General features: G+C 43.1%; 1 protein-coding gene across 3 annotated transcripts in view; it reads right to left on the bottom strand.

Moving 5' to 3' along the window:
• Nucleotides 1-517: 517 nt before the first annotated feature.
• The window catches only part of LOC136963644 (uncharacterized), a 92,626-nt gene continuing 66,601 nt past the window's right edge, over nucleotides 518-26,542 (bottom strand). For all 3 annotated transcript variants that reach the window (XM_067257800.1, XM_067257802.1, XM_067257801.1), the window contains 10 exons: nucleotides 17,661-17,809; nucleotides 16,597-16,726; nucleotides 16,411-16,443; nucleotides 16,126-16,235; nucleotides 15,243-15,369; nucleotides 14,852-14,979; nucleotides 7,344-7,467; nucleotides 2,598-2,756; nucleotides 1,753-1,912; nucleotides 518-1,531 (listed from right to left, as the gene is read on the bottom strand). In XM_067257800.1, the coding sequence (XP_067113901.1) occupies nucleotides 1,443-1,531; nucleotides 1,753-1,912; nucleotides 2,598-2,756; nucleotides 7,344-7,467; nucleotides 14,852-14,979; nucleotides 15,243-15,369; nucleotides 16,126-16,235; nucleotides 16,411-16,443; nucleotides 16,597-16,726; nucleotides 17,661-17,809 (1,209 nt within the window). In that variant the 3' untranslated portion in view covers nucleotides 518-1,442. The remainder of the gene's footprint in view (nucleotides 1,532-1,752; nucleotides 1,913-2,597; nucleotides 2,757-7,343; nucleotides 7,468-14,851; nucleotides 14,980-15,242; nucleotides 15,370-16,125; nucleotides 16,236-16,410; nucleotides 16,444-16,596; nucleotides 16,727-17,660; nucleotides 17,810-26,542) is intronic.

Below are 26,542 nucleotides of genomic sequence, written 5' to 3'. Positions count from 1 at the left end.
CAATATCTGTTGGACTGGACAATGAGGCATTGTCCACAGACTGTAGTTATATTGAGAGGAGCGTGAGAGTTACTGTTAGTTCACCCAAAGGCAAACCTTCTGACCGCTGACTCACACTGGTACAGTAAACCATCTGTTCCCTCACAGGCTTAATAACGGCTGCTCTGACTTTCATGCTGTATTACTAGTTATGCAAACGTTGACGTAAATGCTTTTGTCAGCTTTGACACTGTTGGTCACACCAACACTGCAGAACACAACATGGGAAGGGTTTTGATACCTCTATGCTAGAGCCACAAACTATTTGCCTGCAACTGTTGCAAATATTAATAGGAAAAGTTAATTCAACTAGCAGTAATGATACCACCCGTTTAGCATTTAATTTTACTGTATCTTTATGTTTGACTATTCAAACAAATGGATGTGAATGTCAAATCCAACCTCCAAAGCTCAAAGAGCTTTTGATTGCCTTGTAGTTGCAACAGGGTTTAATCTCTCAATTAAAGCAAGTATCCGGTCAACATATGACACCTACCTTTAATATCAATCACAAATAAAAAACAAACATCTTTAATAATATTCCTTCTCGCCTGTACACACTGTTAAATCAGCTTTATATACATCATGTTCGTTTTATTGTGAATATTTTGAATCTATTCCTTATTATAAAACACAGTATATATTAATGTTTGCATTTTTTCCTCCAGTGAAAATACCATGTCATTCTTGTCAAAAACACTTGAGGACCAGTGGTAATTAATCTTGAGGGGGACAAAATCATAGTTTATGTTCCCATGTAATGTTTTAAGGATTAAGATTGCTCTCAGTGGTGGGAACCCTTGACATCGGTGAAGAAAAGATGCTTTTTTTTTTTTTTACCTTTCATTCTGTATTTCGAGGGCATAGGGACACTTCAAGTGAAAACTCATGGTAGTGCAAAAATGCTTGAGAGAAAACATCAGAAGTAGAAATCCAAACTTGTATAACCTCAAACAGAGAAAGGCTGAATAATTAGGACATATAACTGGCTCGCTTCCATACTTTTTCAAATGTGTAAATGTAGTGGTAGCTATAACCTATCATATCACTGAGTGACTGAGTACTACACAAATACTGCTCAACAGTATTTGTGTAGTTTAGGTTTAGCCTTCTCTCAGTTGTACATCACGTCCAGACCAATGTGTGATTTTTTACAGGAGTTGGCAAAGAGTGCATTTCGGAGTATCTGGGTCACTGTCACACTGTTCAATGTGTCAACACTGCTGTGATGGTATCTAGCGCCTGAGAGAAAACACAAGAGACACTGCAAATGAAACTCCTCTCGTTTTGAGGCAAGCTGTCTGGGCAGACGTGATCCACCCAAACTCTAAATCCACTAGCCTGGGACTTAGCAGGGCTTTTGGGCATATTAGTTTTTACACCTCCTCTGGTAAAATTAGTTCCTATACCACCTCAATGTCCCAGTACTGTGTAGCCTGGTCAGAGGAAAATTCCTTGACAACCAAGTGGTCCTTGTCAAAACCTGTCCCACCTGAAACAAAAAACACAACAACAAGTACCATTCAGTGGACAGAATTGCATCAAAATAATACTAGGTAGTAGTTATTGAAAGAACTAGAGCAACTGGCTAGACATAGCATAGTCCAACCACCAAAAAAACCAAGCTGGATCCTGACTTTTAACAGCAGAAGAAGCTACTGTGAAAAAGAGAGAAGAAGACTGCATGCATGGCCGCATGGTTAATGTGGTTACCTCTGCAGTCCAGTACAAGGTTGTGGTGGAGATGGGAGGAGATGGTCCCATTGTGGTTCAGGCTCCATCTCTGGTGTGTGCGTCCGTGTTCAGGCCACACGGCTACTCTGGCCCCCGCGACCGCCTTGGCACCGATCACTGACAGACACCCTTTACCAGCCTGCGGAGCGAACGACAAGTTTAAATCAAACACAACAGGAGCTTGCAAGATGAGACCAACCACAATCTCGGTCTGTCTTACGTAGTGATGATAATGCAGATGTGGAATACATGCTGGCAGACACACAAACACATGCACCCCCACCAAACCACATGCAACATGACTTATTGAGTGACAAACAGCACATACAACCATGTCCTGTAATACCTTTCATGTCATCCTCAAATCCCAATCCTCCCGTTACTTAGAATTTCAATTGTGAGCTAAAGATAGCTGGCCAGCCTCCGGCTCCATATTTAGAACAGCTACAGTTTAGAAGCAGCAGTCCAGGTCCACAACAACCTCCCAGCTCACCCCCCAGTTGACTAGTCTGTCGCCAGAGCAAGGCTTAGTGGAATATTCTGCATGCATGTGGATTGTTCGAGGCTGATTTTGCACAGAACACACGTGCAAGCTCGTGGGTGTGCACACAGAGGAAAGTGTGCACCCCCTGCACAGTGACTTCCCATCATGAGCACAGCTGCATATCATACCTAGACATGGTCACATGATTGTGTGCCACCCGCTTCTTCAACTTGAGTTAGGAAATTATACTGAATCTCAAATAATACAAAAATAATGTTTTTCTTCATCTTATAATGAAGGCGTCCTTTCCAGCTAGCTGAGATTACACATGTACACACACCTTGCAGCGGAGAAGGCCGCCGGTGAGGAGCCAGCGCTGCGTGTCCAAACAGCAGGACGGGGACAGGGACACTCTTGCTGGAGACGAGTCTCCCTGGATGTCCTCAGCTGTCAGCACCGAGCCCTCACAACGACTTCTCAGTTGGACATACACCCTGGGCTGCAGGAACGCACACACACACACGTTACAAACACACACGTTAAAAACACACACAAGTTACACACGTTACACCCACACACAAATTAACAGAAACATGAATACACCATAATGCATCATTATTCTGTGATTACCTTCAGAACTTGTTTTATGCACATATCAACAATTTTGAGTCTGTTGACATACAGCTGTTAGCTTACGATGATTATTCTCAGTGAGACACACCCGCTAGCATCCTTACGTGGCTCGTACATTAACAGAAGCATTTCCATAACATAATTCATGACGGGTGAATCTGATTATTTTAGAACTGCACAGAAGTGGAGATACTGTGGGTGAGATGTAACTTGGAGGTTCTCTCTAGGCAGCAGGGATCAAGTCAGCATGATACCACTGACTCATCATTAATAGCACGACAGGACAGAACTGGCTAACCATTCCTGACCTCCGTTCATGTCCATCTACTCTGTAGCAACGAGGGCTCTGTGAGCACAGATAGCTTATATATTCATAGAGGCCGATGCAAGGTTTCAGCTTTATGTCAAGGTGAAGTGATAGCCTCAGTCAAAGCATGCTGAGTGGGAATCCGATGTATATCACCATGACCTTGGTCCGGATCCCATCTGTCTTATCAAGTGCGGTGACACACACACACACACACTTGTGAGTGCATCTGTGTTTCTGCTGAGTGAACATTGTGACTGTCATCTTACTAGTGGGTTAATCTGACCTTGTTTCATAATTGTGTCAGCTAGACTTAGTCTCACGGGCAGAGCTTTAGGGTACAGCAGCTAGATTAGTTTATGGTAACTAGCTAGCGAGTTTCTGGGTACTTGTCGCCGCAGCTATCTTGACATTATAATTAGGGCCATCGTCGGCTGTGCTTAGCATATTTAAGGCGGCTAGCACTGCAGTGGCAGCCTCATCTGGCAGCCTCGGTGCACGAAGACTCGGTCGAACAAAGACAGGGAGTCTACCTGCGGGAGTCCACCGAGGATGGGCGACGAACTGCCAGTCTGCTGTGAACAAGGCAGACTTCATCCCGGCGTTTGCATCCCATGCTTCTCTTCACGCCCTTGCGCTGACAGAGACATGGATCCGCCCAGAGAACACTTCAACTCCAGCTGCTCTCTCCGTCACCCACTTGTGGTGGTGGGACAGGTTTGCTTCTTTCCCCACATATTAAATACACATCCACCCCACTCTCTGTTACTGCCAAATCATTTGAACACCATTATGTGATGCTAACTGATCCTATCAAAGCATTTTTTGTTGTCCTCTATCGCCCACCAGGGCCGCTAGCCGACTTTGTGGAGGAGCTGGACATGCTCCTCAACGTCATCCCAGCTGATACTCCTTGGGGACTTCAACATCCACCTCGAACGAACGCAGGCCGTCGACTTCAAGTTTCTTTGACTTCCTTCGACCTGAAGCTGCTGAACACTCCGGCGACCCACAAGGCAGGAAAACACCTCGACCTCATCCTGACACGTAACTGTATCACTGACTTAACCTCTGTAACCCGACTACACATTTCTGATCACTCCTTCATCCAATTCTCTGTCTCTCTCCCTCCAACTCCTCCTACCTCCACATCCCTTGTAATTTTCCGCCGCAACCTCCGCTCCCTATCCCCCTCTCATTTCTCCTCCATTGTAACATCCTCCCTCCCTCCCATTGAAGAGTTCATGTCCCACCCCACTGACACTGCCACCAACAACCTGTTATCCACACTAACTGCATCACTCGACACCCTCTGTCCCCTGTCAACCAGGCCTGCGCGATCTTCTCCCTCCTGCCCGTGGCTCACGGATATTATTTGTGAAGAATGGTCCATCCTTCGGGCAGCTGAGAAGAGATGGCGCAAGTCCAAAGACGGTCTGGACCTCAATTAGTATCACTCCCTCCTCAAATCCTTCTCTGCCCGCATAACCGATGCTAAAACCCACTACTTCCTGAACAAAATTAACTCTGCCTCAAACCCTCACAAACTTTTCTTTACCTTCTCCACCCTTCTTAACCCACCTCCCCCACCCTCCACCCTGACAGCAGACGACTTCTCCTCCTTCTTTGAGAAAAAAGTTGCTGACATTAGCAGTCGGTTCCCTGAACCCACCTTTCCTACCCACTCACCCTCTATGACTGACCCAACTAAATGTCTAAACTCTTTCTCTCCCCTGTCCGAGGCAGAGATCTCTGACCTCATTCTCTCTCATCGCCCCAGCTCCTGTCCCCTTGATCCAGTCCCCTCTCCTCTCTTTCAAACCATCTCTCCCTCCATCATAACTTTTCTTCTCCGTGTCCTTAACTCTTCTCTTACTTCCGGCACTTTCCCCTCTGCCTTCAAACAGGCCAGAGTTAATCCTCTACTCAAAAAACCCTCCCTTAACCCAGCCGTCCTCCAGAACTACAGACCGGTATCACTGCTACCCTTCTTTTCTAAAACAATTGAACACGCTGTGTCTAACCAACTGTCAAACTTTCTCTCTCAGAACAACCTGCTTGACCCCAACCAATCGGGCTTCAAGACTGGGCACTCCACAGAAACTGCCCTCCTGTCAGTCACCACTGTCCTCCAGTCTGCCAGAGCGGCTTCGAGGTCATCCGTCATCATTCTGCTGGACCTTTCTGCAGCATTTGGTACGGTTAACCATCAAATCCTGCTGGCCAGACTTTCTGAGATGGGCATCACTGGCACTGCACTTCAGTGGATCTCATCCTACCTGTCGGGAAGATCCTACCAGGTCTCCTGGGGAGGAAAAGTGTCACTGCCAGCTCTCCACTGGTGTCCCACAGGGCTCCGTCCTTGGACCCCTCCTCTTCTCCCTCTACACCACCTCGCTTGGACCAATCATCACCTCCCATGGCTTCTCCTACTACCGCTATGCTGATGACACGCAGCTGTACCTGTCGTTCCCCCCGACTGATCCAGGGATCTCAGCTAGGATCAAGGCCTGCCTCACAGACATCTCCGCCTGAATTGACCACCTCTAGCTGAACCTCGCCAAAACAGAACTCCTCATCCAAACCCTCCATCTCCCACGATCTCTCAATCACCCTGGGATCTGCGACGGTGACCCATTCATCCTCTGCCAAGAACCTCGGGGACAGGAGACAGGAGAAGAGACATGGATGACGAGCTCTCCCTCACAGCCCACATTGATGCTGTCTCCCGGTCGTGTAGATTCACCCTCTACAACATCCGGAAGATCAGGAGATACCTGTCTGAGCATTCCACCCAGCTGCTAGTCCAATAACTTGTCCTCTCAAAGTTGGACTACTGCAACACGGTCTCCCAGCATGTGCACCCCGCCCTCTCCAGAGGATTCAGAACGCGGCAGCCCGCCTGGTCTTCAATCTACCCAGACGCTACCATGTTACCCCGCTCCTCATCTCCCTCCACTGGCTTCCCATCACGGCCGTATTAGATTCAAGACCCTGGTACTGATTTTCCGAGCGGTGAACGGGACTGCACCCGACTACATCAAGTCTATGCTCCAGCCTTACACCCCCACCCACCACCTACGGTCTTCTTCTGACAACCGTCTGGTGGTCCCACCGCTCAAGAGCGCCCGGTCCCAACACAAGCTCTTCTCCTATCTGGCCCCCTAATGGTGGAATCAACTCCCCACCTCCATCAGAGACACTGACTGTCTCCCCACCTTCAAGAAAAGGCTCAAGACGCACTTGTTCCGGGAGTACAACGGCACTTAGGAATGTTTGTCTGGACCTGATGATCACAATGACTCTTATTGAGAGACTTGTTGCTCTTGTTGGTTAGTTGTAACTGACTTAAAACTATTGTATTTGCTGTGTAATATATTTTGTTGCTTTCTTTTTTCCGCAGGTACACCACTTTTTTTTCGAGGTTCATGTTGTTTAATTGTATCTTGTTTAATTACATGCTCTTATGGTGCTTCCCTTTCGGATTCGTTTTCACAATGTATGCTTCATGTTTTGGTTACCTGCAATGTTTGTGGCTATCTCGTTGTTATGATCAGTGACCTATGCACTTTTGTAAAGCTCTCTTTTGGAAGTCGCTTTGGATAAAACCGTCTGCTAAATGTAAATGTATAGACATACCTGCATCCTCATTAACCCTTGCCTTGACTATCCATCCAACTCATATTTACTCTCTGTCTCTCTCTCTGACACACACACACAAGGCAGGGGTATAAATAACTTTCTCAGAAAGTTTTTTTTATCAGAACCCAGCAGGCTTCAGCTCAAAGTCCCTGGCATGTCGCTGAGGCACTGAGAGCTAACAGCACAATAACGATCCCCTCCACCCTGCAGTCTGGCCAGCGCTCCACAGCTTCTCTGACAGACAATAAACCGCTCAATGTCATTGTGGGAAGTGTCTTACCACTACACACTGCAACACAACACAAACACACACAACTGTACAGCCTCCACAATAACATCATCTGGTAACTTCAGTGGAACAAACTCTTCACTTTCAACAAGCTGAAATATCTTCAGGTTTCAAATTCTATGTAATTGATTTTGTGTGATCCAGAATATGTCAATGTTGTCAGCATCTGCTTAAGCAGGCCCATGTTTTAGAGGAAAGATTAACCGTGGTGTCACCTGTCTGAGGGGCCGTACGGAGCAGATGGAGTCCCAGCTACTGTGGTCGCCCCACCTGGGCACCTGCCCCGGCTGTAGCAGCATCTGTCTTCCCTGGTAGTGAGCATATTCGTATGCCACCCACCTTGAGGGACAACACAGACCAGCAGTTAGTTCTGGGCCTTGGCTTTAGTCACACACAAAAAAACTGACAAAAAAAGGGAAAAGCTCTTCTCAGAAGTTTGTAAATACCCCAAACTTATACATACAGTGCATCGGGAAAGTATTCACAGCGCTTCACTTTTTCCACATGTTGTTATGTTACAGCGGTATTCCAAAATGGATATGATTAATTTTTTCCCTCTGAATTCTACACACAAAACCCCATAATGATAATGTTTGCAAATCTATTAAAAATAAAAAATCACATGTACATAAGTATTGAAAGCCTTTGCCATGACACTCAAAATTGTTTACATTTAGTCATTTAGCAGATGCTCTTATCCAGAGTGACTTGCAGTAAGTACAGGGACATTCCCCCGAGGCAAGTAGGGTGAAGTACCTTGCCCAAGGACACAACGTCATTTTTCATGGCCGGGAATCGAACCGGCAACCTTTTGATTAATAGCCCGATTCCCGTATTTCTTCGAATAAACGCCGACCTTGAATAAACGCCTCACCAAAAATGAACGTTGGGTAATAAACGCCGCCCTCGAATAAACGCTGCACCAAAAAAATCTGAAAACTGTATTTATTACACATGTAGGGCCTACATAACTTTCTGTTTGAAAGCTAACGTGTATGAACATTTAGGCATGCTGCTTCAGATTTCTACACAATGTAGAACATCTATATTTGAGACAGTTGTACTACCAACGCACACCTAATTGATAGCCAATGAGAAAGGGAGTTGCTGCACTCATAGACAAAGAATAAACAAGGTCAGCAGTAGTAAATGAAACCTGTGTTTTTTTAGCAGCATAATTCATTTGTCACAATGCCAGCAACGAAGTTGTCTATGGCTGCACTGCAGCTACAATTCACGATATCACCCTTGCTAATTAAACGTCGCCCTTAAATAAACGCAGCACCAAAAATGAACGTTATTTAATAAACGCTGCAGCGTTTACTCAAAGAAATACGGTATATAAATCAGGGACACTCTGGCTGGAGACGAGTCTCCCTGGACGTCCTCAGCTGTCAGCACCGAGCCCTCACAACTAATTCTCAGCTGGACATACACCCTGGGCTGCAGGTATGCACAAAATCTGCTCCAGAGTACTCTGGACCTCAGACTGGAGAGAAGGTTCATCTTCCAACAGACCCTAAGCACCCAGCCAAGATAACAAAGGAGTGGCTTCGGGACAACTGTGAATGTTGAATGGAGTGGCCCAGCCAGAGCCCAGACTTTAACATCTCTGGAGAGACCTGAAAATGGCAGTGCACTGACACTTCCCATCCAACCTGAAGAAGAATGGGAGAAACAGCCCAGAAATAGGTGTGCCAAGCTTGTAGCATCATGCTCAAAAGGACTCGGCTATAATTGCTGCCAAAGGTGCTTCAACAAAGTATTGAGCAAAGGCTGTGAATACTTATGCACATGTTATTTTTAGTGCTGTCAAACGATTAAAATATTTAATCGCATTAATGTCATAGTTAACTCGCGATTAATCGCACATTTTTATCTATTCTAAATGTCCCTTGATTTCTTTTTGTCCCATTATTTTTTCTCATTTTAATGCTCTTATCAACATGGAAAAGTGGATCGGATTGCTTAATGCAATTGGTTTTTTTGAAATTGAAAACAACATTGCAATCGCCTGGCTTTGACGAGGGGGCGGTGAATTCGCATCAGTTGTGTGCTTGGCCATCAAGTGGTATTTCAGACTGGTGCTGCGATGATAGCTCGGTTCACAACGACAAAAGACACAGATCACTTTGGTCATGTCAATGGAACCATTTGTCAACTTTTTTAAAGTAGCCTAAACTTTCCATTCAGAATCTTATTGGCATCCATTTCGGCGTCTCGCGCTCGCCATCCACTCGAAATGTAACGTTAGCCTACTACCAGAGAATGTGTAATATAGAAAAACAGGCTCTGCTACTACTCTTTAGCCGGCTCGCAAGCCCAAATAAGTGTGTGCGGCGTGCCTGTTGTTTTGTTTCCGGCCTAGCTAGATCCGGTGTGGTGTTGTAGTCAGGGTTCTAAATTAAATTTTTTGATCACCAGCCAATCAGAATTTCCACTAGCCAAATTCTTTCCGGTGAAAATAAGAACAATGAGTTTCACTGAATGCACTTGATAATTTCATACTCCTGTTAAATTTGCCTGAAAACGCCTAAACAGCATACCCAAATTGAAAGCTGTTCTTGAACCATTTGGAGTACATGCATGTAAATGATCTCTTTTGAAAGCTGACACTCTGAAGTTATTTCCCCTGTTGTCAGGACCCCTGTCAGCCCTACTGGTGTTGAGTAATAGAAGCTTGAACACAAGGAAAGTGAAAGTTTCTATTTCCGCCTAGATTTTGTTTTGAAAACAGAGGCCTGAAGAGGCCTAGAGGTGGAAGGTATTAGCTGGAAGACTAAATTGGACCACAGGTTGAAGCCTTATCCAATTCAAATCAAAAGTCAAACATAATACCACAATATATTCATATTTGACACGTTTTTATAAGAGTACATCCAGGCGTTTTCTAAAAGGGCCTTTTGGAGACTCCAAAATGACCCTTTGTAACCAAGGTCAAATACTTAGGATAAAAAGGTATTATTTTTCATAATTGTTATCTCTAATGAAAGGTGGTACTTAGAACTATCATATATAATAGCTAAATCCCTAATTAGTATTACTGAAACACAAAAACTAAAGCATGAACACATTGGAGTGCTTTATCTGATTCCCAGGATTGGCGCACAAAGAACACTGATTCTGTCAACCATATTGCGCAATCGACTTTTATTTTGAAGGCTCCACAGACACATACAAATGAGGTATTAACATCTTCAGCTAGCTGTCAGCTACAAGGCTAACGAGCTAATTTCAGAGCCCGTCGAAGCCAGTTCTAGAAATTAGTTTAGAACGAGTGTGTGTGTGTGTGTGTGTGTGTGTGGGGGGGGGGGGGGGCAGGACGCACAGACCTAGTTGGCTTTAGAGGGCTGTCAACGGGGCATGGAAGCTCCTATTGGGTCAAGGTGTCAATCAAAAGGGGAGGGTTCACATTTTGATGCCTTCATATCGTAAATACTCCGTTGCTAACCGGAGAAAAGAACACAAGTTGTTTCTTCCGTCGGCTAACTTGCATAATGAAACAAAGGATAATGGCTATTCATGAACGTAAAACATTGTATTTGGACGAATTACTTTACATGGTTAGATACTTTGAACCCTTGGGAATGTACGCAGATCAAGTTTTGATGTGTTGTTTGCATACCTGGACGACACGGAACCTTTGAGGGTAAGTAGAGACGTTTGGCTTTGTAAACAACACCAAAGTGGTGACTGGACAAAGACGTTGACTAAACTTGTTGTTGTGACTAGATCTTGAAATGGTTTACATATCTACAAGCAAAAGAATCGTAGCTTTCCAATGATGTATAACATGTGTAGTAGTTTAAGTAAAATATATTTATTAACATTTAGTGCGTAGTAACTGGGGGAGGAGGGGGCAGTGTTTCGGGCCCGCGGGCGAGCCTGGTCTAAAAACAGGTTTATTAACATTGTTGGCATGAAAAACACAGAAAATGAAGTAAAATGAAGCATGAAGCAAGGGTATGTGAAATCACCAACACGTGACCAAGTAAGGACACGATTTATTGTAAATGGCTAAAACGTCCATTCGCATCATGATGAGATTGACTCCTGCCCATGCATTTACAGTAACGTTTTGTCCTAAGCAGGCATTAATTAAACTGACCTAATATACTCTTTATTAAGAACAGTGTATTTACATTACACTAGACTGTGTCAGTAAGCAACATAATTTTTCTTATGCGTAGACTACATGCGGCAATCCTTACAAAACATGACAACATTTTCATTGTCAAACACAAGCCATTCCCGACCCGTCAGCCATTTGGCATTACATTTTCTTTTCTTCGTTTCTCTAGTGCTATCAATATCCTCATCCCCTGCCTTGTTCCTCTTCTCGCCCCCAGAAGTTTGTCCTAACCACGGCCGCATTAAGTTAACTTTTTACTTTACTACTCTAGCTAGCTCTTATTACCTCCTATGATCCGCTATGCTTCGTTTGACTTCTTCCTTGTGTTTTCTGGTGGACGCTCCGTTCGTTTCCACGGTTTCTCGCGCTGGTTTCACTTCAACTGCGCGCAGCCAATGGGCGTATAAAACGTTATCACGTAGCATTACGGCACAGTGTTCATGGGAAGCTTAGGAAGTACTGCCAGGGGGATAAATGACCGAGAACCATGCCGAGAACAGAGACTTATGTATCATTCATCTAATGCCTCATGTATCACCGGCCAAACTGGCTAGTGAGTTTTTATTAACACCCGGCAAAATGAATTTTAACCCGCATTTGGCGGGTTGGCGGGTGTTAATTTAGAACCCTGGTTGTAGTCTTTCTAACGTCAGTAGTTGTTGCAACAGCATGTGAAAAAAAAACTACAAAGTTTGCTAGGCCAAAAAGAACGTTAATGTCGCGATAAAAAAATTGACGCCGTTAAAAGGGGTTTGCGTCATAGAGTTAATATTACTAGAGGAAGCAAGTTTTGTCTTCCAAGATGGCGTCCCCATTCATTTCTATGAAAAGTGCTCAGTGGCGCAGTGAGACAAGCCAAAGCACGAAACTGGACCGCGCCATCTTTCCACTTCCGACTCTTCTGGTCTAGCTTTAAACAGTGGCTCTTTTTTTCTCTAGCTCCGAGACCTCGTGCACGCTTGCAATTAGCTGTACTCGACATACTTTGCGACAACCAGTCGCGAGCATATATTTATATGGTTGTGAGCGTGTGAGCTAAGGCATTGCAGTGGCAGAATGGGGTACAAGTCCAATAAGAATCAGAGACATGATGCAAACTTTCCGGAAATGTATGCTGTCACTGTATAGTATTCCTTTCACTTGTTTTTTAGAAATAGGCTATAGGGCCAAATAGGCTATAGGACTATTCTAGATGGAACTCATCACATAAGTTGCTCTTTTTCTTTGTGATATGAGTATGATTTCCAACACATTGTATCGGATTAAATAAACTGTTAACATGAACACTTAGCTCCGTCGTTGTTCTCGCCAGGCAAAGAAAGCTTAATAGTTATTTTTTTAACAGAAATCTTCCATAATGCAGACTTACCATAGCTTACTGTAAACTTTATATTCAAACGAAATGCCACAAATTCACACTGCCTTCAATTTAACATCAGTGTAGAAATGTGGCCTGTGTTTTATATGTTCAACCTACAAAACCAAACGCCTATTAATGGATATAATGTGATCTAACAAGACTTGGTAATAATGTAATAAATTGAGAAGTGTGTCTAAAATATAGTCTACTTTATTGAACATGTGCCTTTGAAAGGGGCATATTAACAGAACTATATACAAGACGTTTCCATCAGATATAAGTGGGGGTGAAACATAGAATCACTGAGGACTTTCATTGTCCCACAAAATCAGTCTGGTTTGATGACACGATGAAAAAAAGAATAATGAGTGTGTTTAACAAAAGCTTCTGAAGGCAAGACTAATATTATTGAAATATATATAATTTCCTATTGTGGTTATCAGTTAAAGTATTAATCTTCGTCTTTGCTCCAGATAGACATGTCAACAATCTATGCTCACGCTTAACATAATATAATATTTGCCATCATGTCATGAACGTTTTTACGAAAAATCAAATCTGTTTTAAAATAACGGGAATAAACTATATTAACAACATTTCATGTATGTGTGACAACCATTTGCTAAACTTGCTACAACAGGGCAGGCAACTCGAGCCACTTCTTTTGTGCTCGTGCCCTGTTAGTATCCGCGAGCACATTTGCAGGCAACTTTTATTGGCGTAAGCAAATACATGGGGTGCTAGTTTACCCATTTCGGATTGGTTTCAAACTTCAAATCAGGAAAAATTATTCTATGAAAAAGCTAGTAGTATGAGCCAGGTTCGAGAATAGAACAAAAATTATTGGGGGAGATAGTTTTGTAAATGTTGACTGGAGTTAATAGAATAAAAACGACCGGAAAAGCCGGAAGTCTAACAAGAAATGCAAAACCACCTACATCCACCGGGGCCGTTGCTTCAAGCCGAGGGGTGAGGGGTGGGGGCTTGGTTTGCGTTAACGCCGTAATAAAGTGTTTAACTGAAAGCACTGATTATTTTCATTCTTAATTTTAGCAAATCTGTTAAAGCTTTTTCCACTTTGTCATTATGGGGTATTGTGGGTAGAAATTTAAAGATTTATTTTTTTGAATCCATTTTTTAAGGATTCAAAGGCTGTAACACACAACATGGTTCTAAAAATAGCACAACTTGCCACAACTTGAGTCTAAAATGTAATGTTATTCTGTTGCTATTCTTTTTTAATCACACTTGCATTTATAAATATTTGAAAATGACAATATCTTAAAATAAATAAATGCTTTTATTGATAAAAGTAAAAACCAGTATTGTGCGCATGACAAAACTTCAGCATTCGTGGAGAGTGTAAGCTGGCGGGCGCAGCGAAGATGGGGAGCTGAATGCGGTTTCTTACCCCAAAAACATGGCATAAAAAATAAATAAATACAGATCATTCTCACAGTGAATGGGAGGAACAGTTCTTTTTTCTACTGTGAAATAAAGCTGCTAGTGTCTCATTTGCGGGGCGAATGTGGCGACGGCAAAGCTGCACAATGTGGAGAGACACTTCACTACCTGTCACAAAAGCTGCCATGCTAACTATCCATTGGGTAGCGCGCTACGGGCATTAAAATACCTGATTGAAGTTGGCCATCCACCAAACCATATACTTATACACCCAACGCAAAACATCATCAAAATAGTCTCAATCGTTTGTACTGCAATAATTTTTGTTTGTGCTGCTTTGGAGAATGTAGAAGTGATCATCTGAAAATTTAAACAATTGCTGAGATTAATAGAAATGAAGTGTTGAATATTGATATTATCTGTTTCCCACCTTGTTAAGTCATTGTTGATAGTTATTGTGAGAAATCATTAACATGATCAGTGTCTTCACATAGATGACTACCATTAATAATAATATATAACTAAAGGTAAACCGAGCAAATTTGTTATTTAAGAAGAGTGTATCAAACTGGTAGCCCTTCGTATGACTCCGTACCCATGAAGTAGCTCTCAGTTTCAAAAAGGTTGGTGACCCCTGCTGTAACATAACAAAATGTGGAAAAAGTGAAGCGTTGTGAATATTTTCTGGATGCACTTAATACCCAAGCTAGCAGCAAAATCTTGTGTGAAACAGGCTTGATGTTGAGTTCAATTTAGACATGTTTTCCAGGAGGCTAAGAGTTGTAGAAACATGTCGACACAAAACCATGTTTTAAAAAAGGTCTTACATTCCGCTGTCGACTCGGAGAGACTGAGTGAAGATGTTGTTCATGCTGTCCAGGGGGGTCACGACAGCCGTCTTTACACCCTCATAGGAGTCCAGGCTGAACAGGCTGAGCGACGGCTCAGAGAAATTCTACAGTGACAACACAGGCGGCCATATTAGTTGAGCGAAGAGCCATGTGCTGAGAAAACAGGACACTTTAAATCACGTGTATTCCAACGGTACATTATTGCACACAATTGTTTTGCACAATAATTATTTGCGCTTTTAGATCAACTAAAACAAAGTGTGTGACATTTACCTGGATTTAATTTGAATAATGCTGTGTGTGTGGTCATGTTCTGCTATCCTGCGCCAGCTAAACACAGCTTATTGTATTGATGCAGTACACTCACATAGGGAATGGGCCTCAGCGATTTGACAGAAGTGGTCAGACAGCCACAGGAAATGAGGTCAGGATAAATACCCTCTCCCAGAACATACTGGTTACCAGAGCAACCCTCGTCTTCAAAGAGCAGCCAGCTGGAGAGTGGTGGGAGGAGCAGGGAGGAACACAAAAACACACATCCGCCTGGTGGGTCAACCAGGGACACACGGTACAGTAGCCTACACAACTCTATTGTGCAGTGGTGCCTGCAGTTTTGTTTGTTTTTCAACCTTGAATTAACTTTGTATTTGCATTTGTGTGCCATGTACCTGTGTTTGACACCGCTAATGTATTTCTATCCAGTCAGGAGAGAAACCAGTGAGCCAAGGAATATTTTACACAGCCACAGTGGCAACACTTGAGTAGTTAATTTGAGTGGTAATGTAGTCTTGTTTAAAGACACTCCAACTATCAACAAACTAGCGACTGCCACTCTGGTTAGGGTTAGCATAAGTGGACAGTAGGTTGACAATTGGTTTGTTCAAATTTTACACCTTATTAATTTAAAATATGATGAAGTGACAAAAAAATAGTGCATAGTAAGTGTAATGTTAATCTAAAAAGGGAGGAGTGTAGTGTTTAATAAGGATGTGAACTTAATCTCTGAGTAAACCTGATTATTTTATTAATAAGTAGTCGCATAGACACGACAGTAAGTACAGCAGATAAGCAAGGACCAGAAGTACACAATTCTTAATTTTCTATCAGTCAGGGCAGCAACAACACCATCTCAACAACAACCTTACATTGTACATGATAGGACAACAGCAACAACAACATTTCATCAAACCATCGATAAGAGACTACTGTTGCTTTATCAGTGTGGATGTAGAGGCCAGGGTGGAACTCACCTTCCCCTAATGACCCTGAGGGACCTGGGGGTGTTGGCTCCACAGTTCATCACTTCACCCTCGTACTCTTTAGCTTCTCCCTCAAACTGAGGCTGGTTGTACACGGCTAGCTGCAGGGACAGATGCAAACAGGGAGAGGGATATAATGTAGCCTGGCTATCCTTGAAAGTGCTTACGGCTTCTGATTTTGGAGCGTGGACTTTTGTCCTTTGTTGATATTGAAATTCTAAATATGGATAGGGTTATAAATATCTGTTGTATATAGATGTCCTGTAGATAACTTACCAATGGTCTCAGTTTTCCAGTACCACAAAAATCCTGGAAAAGGGACAGATATGTCAAGCGATGCCCATTTGGACTTCACATCACAGAACTCTCTAGAAAGCTCGCCTGGACAGCACAAATCTCACCATGATACACCATGACCCCTTTCAAGCCTTTTTTTGTTTTTAACATGGCTGTGGAACTCACCAATCGGACGGGTTGGACAGACTTGGCAGGTTGCCGGTTGCCACTGCTGAAGTCCAGAGTGCTAGGATGTCTGCCTTTCTCCAGAACATATTGTTCTCCCCTGTAGCCCCGTTCACTGTAGGCTACCCATCTGAAACACAGGTGAACCCAGCACATTCACAGTCTCAAGTCTTTGTGCTCAGCCCTCTCCTGTTCTCCTCGTTCACGCACGACTGTGCGGCAACGCACAGTTCCAACCTCCTTGTTGCTGATGACACAAACATTGTGGGCCTCATCTCGAGGCCCACAGAGAGGAGGTTGATACCCTGACATCATGGTGTCAGGACGATAACCTCTCTCTCAACATCAGCAAGACTAAGGAGATGATTGTTGACTATAGGAGGCGGCAGGAGGAGGAACATGCACCCCTACACATCAACGGATCCGAAGTGGAAAAGGTCAGCTGCTTCAGGTTCCTCGGGGAGAACAGCAATGATCAGACCTGGTCTGCTCACATGGACAAGGTGGTCAAAGCGTCCCGGAAACGCCTCTTCTTCTTAAGGAGACTGAAGAAGTTTGGCATGGACTCAGTCATCCTCACTAACCTCTACAGATGCACTATAGACAACATACTGACTGGTTGCATCACAGTGTGGTATGGGAGCTGCACAGACAGGGACCGCAAGGCGCTACGTAGTGTGGTCCGGTCTGCTGCGTTCATCATCGGCAGGAAGCTCCCTGCCCTACAGGACACCTACCATACACAATGCCTGGCAGGCAGGCTTCTGGCAGGATTCTAAGAGACTGTTACCACCCACCCTTCAGTCTTTTTACCACGTTGCCTTCTGGCAGGCGATACCGAAGCATTCGGATGGCCCTTGGAAAGAAACTGTAGTCCAGCCTGTGTTGTTTATTATTTTGTATATTTAGGAGGTTTATTATATTATATGTTAGCTTATCATGGGTGTTCTGAGTACTTACATGTCATGTCAATTGGGTTCTGAGGTTAGACCAGTTGAAGAACACTGGTCAACTGTATTTTGTATATTGTTTTTTCCAATTATGTTTTAAGGCCATATACTCACACTCCATTGTTCACACATATGGATGTGGTTTTGTCAGTGGCTCCAGCCTTCTCGAGATCAGGGATGTTCAGATCCAAGATATCCGTCTTATCGGCTCTTGGTGGAGAGCCAGTTTCCTCCAGGAGTGACAGTGAGGGCTCTATAAAGTCCTGTTCAAAACACAACAACGATTACACAAAGCACTTTATAGATCTAGATCATGAATGTCGCCTGACAATATTTCAAACAGACGGTAGTCATTTTCTGTGATTGAGCTTTGCCTTTCATATTTGAGTAGCCTCAAAATGTACAAGGCCTGATTAAAGCTGCATAAGCATAGTGTTTGCGTTTAGCTTATGGATGGAGTATTTTGGATCCCAATCATAGCAAGCACCCTTCACAATGGGAGCTTTGAACAATGTAGCAGGTGGCTACTGCTGATTTAACGTCAGCTCTGAGTTGATCAAAAGAGCGAAGTTATAGCCAGAGGGCATGAGGGCTGGAGAGGCAGAATGCTAATGAACACAGGAAAGACACGACAGCTAGCAATTAGCTCTACCTGTCTAATCCTGTTATAAGCGTAGCCTAGCTTAGCCTAGCAGGGATTTAGCAAGCACAGAAAGTGTTAGTTATCAGCCAGCCTCTTGATAGGAGCAGACTCAGAGGATGCTAAAATAAGACTTCAGCTCTACAGTGAAGAGGATTTATGGAAATGTGTGGGATAGGATGAGGAAAAAGGCGGCTAAAGTAGGTCAGACTGGTGACGAACGTGAATGACTGGCCTGATTTTTCAGACTGACTTTTCAAAGTGGTAGGGCCCCGCCCCACCCCTTTTGACTCAGCGGAGTATTGAGTGCATTTAATGTATCTACTATTAAAATGGGAAAAAAACGTTTGTTTACTCTGTTGACTGTAACGCACTACTTCATACACTGACTGCAACAATTGAATGCACCTGTCAGTCACAGTGATCTCCTCGCTACAGCCAACCCGGCCCCAGGGGCAGAGCATCGACCACCCCTCTCAACAACTCATTGCTGCTCCAAAAAAATATAGCACATTTTACCCCACCACTTTTGGACCTGTGGTGCCACCTCGGTCTGTGGTAAATAATCCGTGCTGCGTGCAATATTAACCATATCCAGAGGGTGACATGCATTTCCTGACTGATTTTGTCGTTCGTTTGACACCCTCAAGTTTAACAGAAGTTATTAGCCTAAGTGGTGGCGGATTAAACAGTTAATAGGGAGTACAACGGTACTTAAGAAAGATTTGTTGGATCCAACGTTAGTTTATTTCCTCCAGGAACACAATGACACTTACCGAGGGACTTTTTGCACTTGTTGGTTACTTGCAACTTGTTGGTTAGTTGCAACTGAGTCAACTACTTGTACTCGCTGTAAATTATATTATTGTTGCTTGCTTTCCTACAGGTACACTCTTGCATTTTTTAGGTTCATGTTGTTTAATTACTTGCTCTTATGTTTCTTCCCATTGGCACTTGGTTGTTTATCACAATGTATGCTCACTTTTTGTAAAGCTCTCTCGCTTTGGATAAAAGTGTCTGCTAAATGAATAAATGTAAATGTAATAGCATTTCCCGTTTGGGTTTTGGCATTTTGATGTGAATCATCCACATCAATGATAATAACCTCCGCTAATAAAAGTTGTTTTTTGAATAGTCAACATCATAGATGTATGACAGTAACTGTAGTGGAAACTTTATTTTGTAATGTTTGGTGAGTTTTGGCACTTTTCAGTTAGAATTCGCCACGTTACAGAGCCAGACAAGACTTTGCGGACGGCCCGCACATTCTCACGTCAAGTTAATGTTTATACATCACACCGTGTGCGCCAAAACCAGCGTACGCAAGCTTTTCGTGCGTATGCAACGTTTATACATGAGGCCCCAGGTCACAGTTTTCGATAGGTCATGGATTTCTGTGCTACACTGATAAGAGACTGAGGTCTGGGCGGGTTAAGCAGGACGCATGTGCACTACACCCACACACGCACACACTAGTGAGTCCAGTCATACAGTCAGTTTTGCCCAGACAACCAAGCTCCATTGTATTTCACGGTGACCAACTCTGCCCCAAACATTTTGTATCAAACAATGACTTCAACATTTGTGACACGCTGTGGTGAAAAGGGGCCGTTGTCAGCCAGGATAATATCTCAGTTTTTTACAGATTGTGAAAGTGCAGTTTGTAAGCTTTCGAATGATGTGTCATATATTGAAATCTGAAAATAGTTGAAGAAGATATGCGTATCTGAATGTTGGTAAACCTGGAATGCTCTAGCAGAGAAATCTCCCTTGAAAGATTCTAGACCTTTTCACGCCTTCAGACAGGGTGTGATTGTTTTTGTGTTATCATTCGAAGCGCCGAGCGCCGGTGTTACGTCCCAACTGGTTCCCAATTTAACTGGTTCCCCAGCTGTGCGTGCACCTATCAGTCTGCCTCTATCACCAGATTCGTCAGAAATTCACAAACATATTACTGGCGATTTTCAAGTCGGATCTCATATTTGCTGCGGCAAATATGAAAGTAGGCCTATAGGCTACGTGCGCACTACATTAGGCTACCATTCGCGACAAAATAAATGGAGACAAAATAAAACATTTGCAGGCTCGCATGAAGTAGGATTCGATCGCACTAGAGCAAAAATACGTACGCACCATGGTCAGTTGATTTACACCGCGAGCTATACTAGCTCACAAATTTTAGCTAAATCGTTAAGTATTTGTTAACTACATTGGCCTTCAGGTAACACTTTGATTTGGCTTCTTCTGAATCAACTGGTTCCCATAGACACTACCTGAATGTAGGCTACTATGCACATATTTTGGGTTGTTTTCGAGGCAATAGCCGTATTTTCCACGACATCACAGCTCCTTCTGACACCACATATAAAAAATTCATACTAGGAACGTCGCTGCTAACCCAGACAATACGATGAAAATACGCGTAACACAACATGGAAACATTCAATTCCTATGCGATTTCGTGTAGCCTATGGCTGAGTGTTTCTTCTCTATATCTTGAAATCAATTCATTTCATAATTGTATATTCTGAACAAATGTAGTGAGCACTACATTACAGCCATTCACGCCATAATAAATGGAAGCTAAGAAAATAAAAGATTCGAGTGGGATTCGATCCCACGAGCAAAAACACATGCATTGTTATAATTTATAACAATAAATAAATGTTATAATAATTTATTATGGCGTGAATGGCTGTAATGTAGTAGGAATTTAATGTTTCCATGCTGTGTTACGCATATTTTGATCGTATTGTCTGGGTTAGCAGCGACGTTCTTAGTATGAATTTTTTATATGTGGTGTAAGGAGCTGTGATGTCATGGAAAATAAGGCTATTGCCTCGAAAACAACCCAAAATATGTGCATAGTAGCCTACATTCAGGTAGTGTCTATGGGAACCAGTTGATTCAGAAGAAGCCAAATCAAAGTGTTACCTGAAGGCCAACGTAGTTAACAAATACGTAACGATTTAACAAAAATTTGTGAACTAGTGTAGCTTGCGGTGTAAATCAACGGACTATGGTGCGCACGTATTTTTGCTCTAGTGCGATCGAATCCCACTTCATGCGAGCCTGCAAATGTTTTATTTTGTCTCCATTTATTTTGTCGCGAATGGTAGCCTAATGTAGTGCGCACGTAGCCTATAGGCCTACTTTCATATTTGCCGCAGCAAATATGAGATCCGACTTGAAAATCGGCAGTAATATGTTTGTGAATTTTTGACGAATCTGGTGATAGAGGCAGACTGATAGGTGCACGCACAGCTGGCGAACCAGTTAAATTGGGAACCAGTTGGGACGTAACACCGGTCATTTCACCGCAGTGAAGAGAAGAAAAAAAAAGATACCTTCACACTGGATCAAATTCCAGGATCCTGCTTTTTTAGATATGTTTTATCACCCAGTATAATACCCACACAGGGAAAAGCTATTTTCCTCCGGTTTCTGTTCAATTGCTGACGGCTGCGCATTCTCCCATTTTTTTCTCTACCTTTAAAGGCTGCGATTTGCTTTTCTATCAGCAGATGTCGCAAAGGCTCCCTTGCACAAGTATGTAATTCAGACGGTCATAACCTAAATAACATTTGATGTATAGCAAAATATGTATAGCCTATGCAAAATGTTGACAACAAATTGAATTCTATGAAGTGCATTTTTTTTCACTACATAGACATTTGTGTGTCGACAGGTAAGCGCAATTCTTATTTGTCAGTACATTTAGTCATTTAGCAGACGCTCTTATCCAGAGCGACTTACAGTAAGTACAGGGACATTCTCCATGTGGCGAGTAGGGTGAAGTGCCTTGCCCAAGGACACAACGTCACTTGGCACAGGGGATCGAACCGGCAACCTTCTGATTACTAGCCTGATTCCCTAACCGCTCAGCCACCTGACTCCCCATGTGATGACATTGGCCGGGTTTCCCAGATTCGTTAAGAAGCTCTTAACACTAAGAGCTTCTTAGGAACATTCTAAGAGTGTTAAGAGCTTCTTAACGAATCTGGGAAACCCGGCCATTAGCAATAACAATAATTGTGATGGTAAAATGAAGTAGCCTATGTTTTGTAAAGCAGATACACATAACAAAAATGCATTTCTGAAATATCAAGAGGTATACATGAGTCAAGTAAGTTACAATAAATGAGTAAATGAGTATATTAAATTACTGTAAATTAATCCTGTGCGCAATGCCCGAGATTAGCCTATTCATTCTATTAAGTGGATGTAGGCTAAAACGAACGTACGACAAAAATGTATGCCAAACACACAGAAGGCATGCTTGAAAGTTGACATAACTACTTGTGAAACATTATATTTAAGGGTACTTGACTCCAGACCAAATCTGCCGATTCACTACTTGGTGATATGGAGGGGGGATGGGATACAACTCTTTGTACAGACAAACACAGCCTACATACAAAACATTACAGCTATTATAGGCTGATCAATTTCTATGGGAACTGCACTAGAAAGATAGCCTACTGAATGGAGTTGGGAAACCTGGAGTCCCAATGTACATCCATCCATGCATTGTCAACCGCTTATCCAGTTTCGGGTCTGTCGGAAAAATTGAAGATGTAACACTTTTGTTCTGTATAAAATGATACTGTGTTTAGCTTTCTGTGCAAAGAGAGGCCTACCCACAAATCTGAACTCTGGGTAACACTAGGCTTACGTAAACAAGGGGACCTGGGCTTGACCACTATCTTACTGGAGGCCATAAAATAGTTAATCATATGGTCAAGTTTAGAGGGGTCAGAGAGCGCACACTAGTGATGGGCATTCCGGCTCTTTTTCGTGAGCCGGCTCGTATGGCTCAGCTCACTAAAAAGAGCCGGCTCTTTTGGCTCCTGAACGGCTCTTTAAAAAATACATGTTTTAACTATGAATTTGACTATGATAGGTGTGAAAACAATTTGAATTAAATTATGAAATGAAATCATACTCGACCGTAACCACATATCTTTAAAAATGCATTGATTTTTCATGGCTCTCCTCCAAGTTTTGACAACTCTCTGACTGTGTGTGAGTTGGCTCGGCCCTCCCTCATGCAGGATTGACAGGAACAGAATGTGAGGATGATCGTGTGCGCTTTTAAGCCTACAAGTATTTTTTTTGTTGTTATTTGAATTAGTCAATTATTTTAAATACAATTCAAATTCATTATTTCATAATCATTTAGTTTTTATAGGCTGTATTAATCTATTATAAATAGAGTCGGCTCTTCAGATATGCGAGCCAGCTCCCGACGTTCACCTTCAAGAGCCGGCTCTTAAAGCCGGATCGTTCGCGAACGACCCATCACTAGCGCACACACTCAAACACGCACGCACGCCAGGTCTATGCAAGGGAACCAATGAAAGAAGAGCCATGGGACATTTGCATGCCTTTGTTTTAACCAATAACTGTGAAGAGCGGTTTCTGTTTAAATAGGTAGCTAGCACAAAATGCTAGCGGACAAACTTTGTAGCACAATGGCGTGTGATGTTTGAGGGTTACCGGCCCTTGAGGCACCCAAGACCTTGAGGCCGGAGGTGTGAGTTGAAGATCTTGCGGACAGGGGCCTCCTCCAAACATTCCCAGTTCACCCACACTACTCGCTTGGGCTTACCAGGTCTGTCCAGAGTCTTCCCCCACCAGGGTTGGGTAGGTTACTTTTTAAATGTAATCCGTTACAGTTACTAGTTACTCATCCACAATTGTAATCAATAACATAACTTTTGGATTACCCAGACTCAGTAATGTAATCTGATTACTTTCCATAATTTTTGGATTACTTTCAAAACCTATTTTATAACCAGTTGAAGTTTGTTTACATAACCTGGAATAAGACTAAATCAAAAATTATATATGTTGCACCCCAGAAACGGTTGCAGCAGGACATACAGTAGCACTCCAAAATAAATAGAAAGGTCACCCCAATTTATGTCAATAAGGGAATTACACTCTAGGTGGACTGATGGCCAGTGGTAGTGCACCAAAAGAAAAAAAGGATATAGATGTATGCCAAGATACAGCATACCTTTCACCACAATTAATATTTTTTGTACTTGACAATGTTTCAAGTTAATTATTTCGCCAACTAATCGGTTAAATAAGGGGCTAGCAGCTGACTAGCCATCTAGCTAACCCCATTTAACTTGTGCTTGCTATTGTGGAGGACGGCAGGACCTGCTGCCAATTATCATTAGCCAATAGCCTTACCTCCACATGCTTCAAGTGTGAAGTTGAATCTTTTGACGCAGACAGCAGCTTCACAAGGGGCGTTGTTAGACAAAGCTCTACTGGGGCACAGGCCCCTATTCATATCCCATTTTTTTCATTCAAGCTTGCTGCACACCGTGCACTACTCGGCTATAGAAACTCCCCTTGCTTAACCCACGATACAACAGTTCAGGGACGCAATTTTGATATCAGCTTTGGCAGGGACATCAATAGTAAATGCGAGCGCGCACATTTTCTTCGCATTCATTACAGTTTTTTGAGCTTCATGTTATATTGTTTTTATGTTTAAGTCAAAATAAGATGATCGGTAGGCCTATCATTTAGAAACTTTCTTTAGTTTTGTTATGTTTTCTTAGCCTACGTCAAGTCCGACACCTGGACTTCTTTGTGTGTGCTGCAGTGGCTTTTTGGCAAGCTCAGAAGAGCGCGCTGACATAAAATTCTGCGTGCATCGGTTTGTGTTTTCGGTTAAACTGCTTTGATTTTACAAGTGTTGATTGGGATACTGCGTACATTTTTTCCGGGATTATCAATCTAAATTAATGCACTGACTAATAAAGTAAATTGTTAAAACCCCAGTAAAAAGGGTCTAAAGACGCCCCTGAGCTTCACCCTAGGCATTGAACTGTTGTGTTTTTGCCTTTTTCTTCTTTGAGCAGAAATTGATGGTTGAAACACCAGGAGAAAAATGCAGTGTGTTGGTGCAACATGATGTTTGCGCTTGCGTTTGACTTTGTTAGGCAGCCATGATCAAAGTTTTAACAAGCTAGTGTGTCTGTTAAGCAAATGTGAAACGTCATGGAGAAAATGACCAATGATAAAACAGCCAATTTTGCAATTAAAAGGATACATTTTTCAAAAGAAATTTGACTACTCCCAAATGTATAAGTAATCCTCAATATTTTTCAAAAGTATCTGTAATCTCATTTTTTTTTTATCCCAGTAAAGTAACGGATTACAGTTACAATTATTTTGTAATCAGATTACAGTAATCCAATTACTTGTAATCAGTTTCTCCCCAACCCTGTCCCCCACCCCCTGACCCAACTCACCACCAGATGGCTCAGCCCCTCTCTTCACCCAAGTGTCCAAAACATACGGCCTCAGATCCGACGACACAATTATAAAATCGATCATCGACCTTCGGCCTGGGGTGCTCTGGTACCACGTATACTTATGAGCATTCTTATGTTCAAACATGGTGTTTGTTATAGACAAGCCGTGAGTAGCACAGAAATCCAACAACCAACATCCATTCGGGTTCCGATTGGGGAGGCCGTTCCTCCCAATCACTCCATTCAGGGTCTCGAAAAAGGCAGAATACTCCGAGCTGCTGTTGGTGCGTATGCACAGACAACAGTCAGAGGTTTCCCCCCCACAACCCAGAGACTTAGGGAGGCGACCCTGTCGTTCACTGGGGTAAACTCATAGCGGCGCTCAGCCGGGGGCTTTTGAGGATCCCCAAACCCGCCCATCGCCTGACACCCTGGTCAACTCCAGAGAATAATAGAGTCCATCCCCTATCCAGGGATATGGAGTCCGAGCCAAGACTGTGCATAGAGGTAAGCCCCACCAGATCCAACTGGTAGTGCTACACCTCCCTCACCAGTTCTGGCTCCTTCCCCCCCAGCGAGGTGACGTTCCACGTCCCCAGAGCCAGCCTTCGCCGCCCTGGTCTGGTCCGTCTAGGCACCTGGCCTTCACTGCCACTCATGTGGCAGCGCACCTGACTCCCATGGTTCCTCCCATGGGTGGTGGGCCCAAAGGATGTAGAGGGGGGTGTCCCAATGTTACAGTAATAAATGAAAGGACACATTTCAGAAGAAATGTGAGAAGTGACACTTGCCTCTCATATTTGCAATAGGCCTACTTAGACTACCTGACACTAAATTATGAACAATAATTGTTATGCCTGGATCTATCAGACCATTGAAGGTTTATGATGTCTCTGTGTGTTTATACCTTTGACTCGGGACAACAACGTGATCATTGTCAGCCGACAATAGAATGTTCATAATGTCGGACTACGCATTTATAGACCAACTGAAGTCTAACCCTCAACGTGTGTGACATCCTTTATAATAAATTACATTTTGCTGAATGATTGAAGGGCTAGACAACAATCTTTCTA

This window comes from Osmerus mordax, chromosome 19 (assembly GCF_038355195.1).
Source record: "Osmerus mordax isolate fOsmMor3 chromosome 19, fOsmMor3.pri, whole genome shotgun sequence".
Lineage (NCBI taxonomy): Eukaryota > Metazoa > Chordata > Actinopteri > Osmeriformes > Osmeridae > Osmerus > Osmerus mordax.
This window is presented reverse-complemented; position numbering and strand designations above follow the sequence as displayed.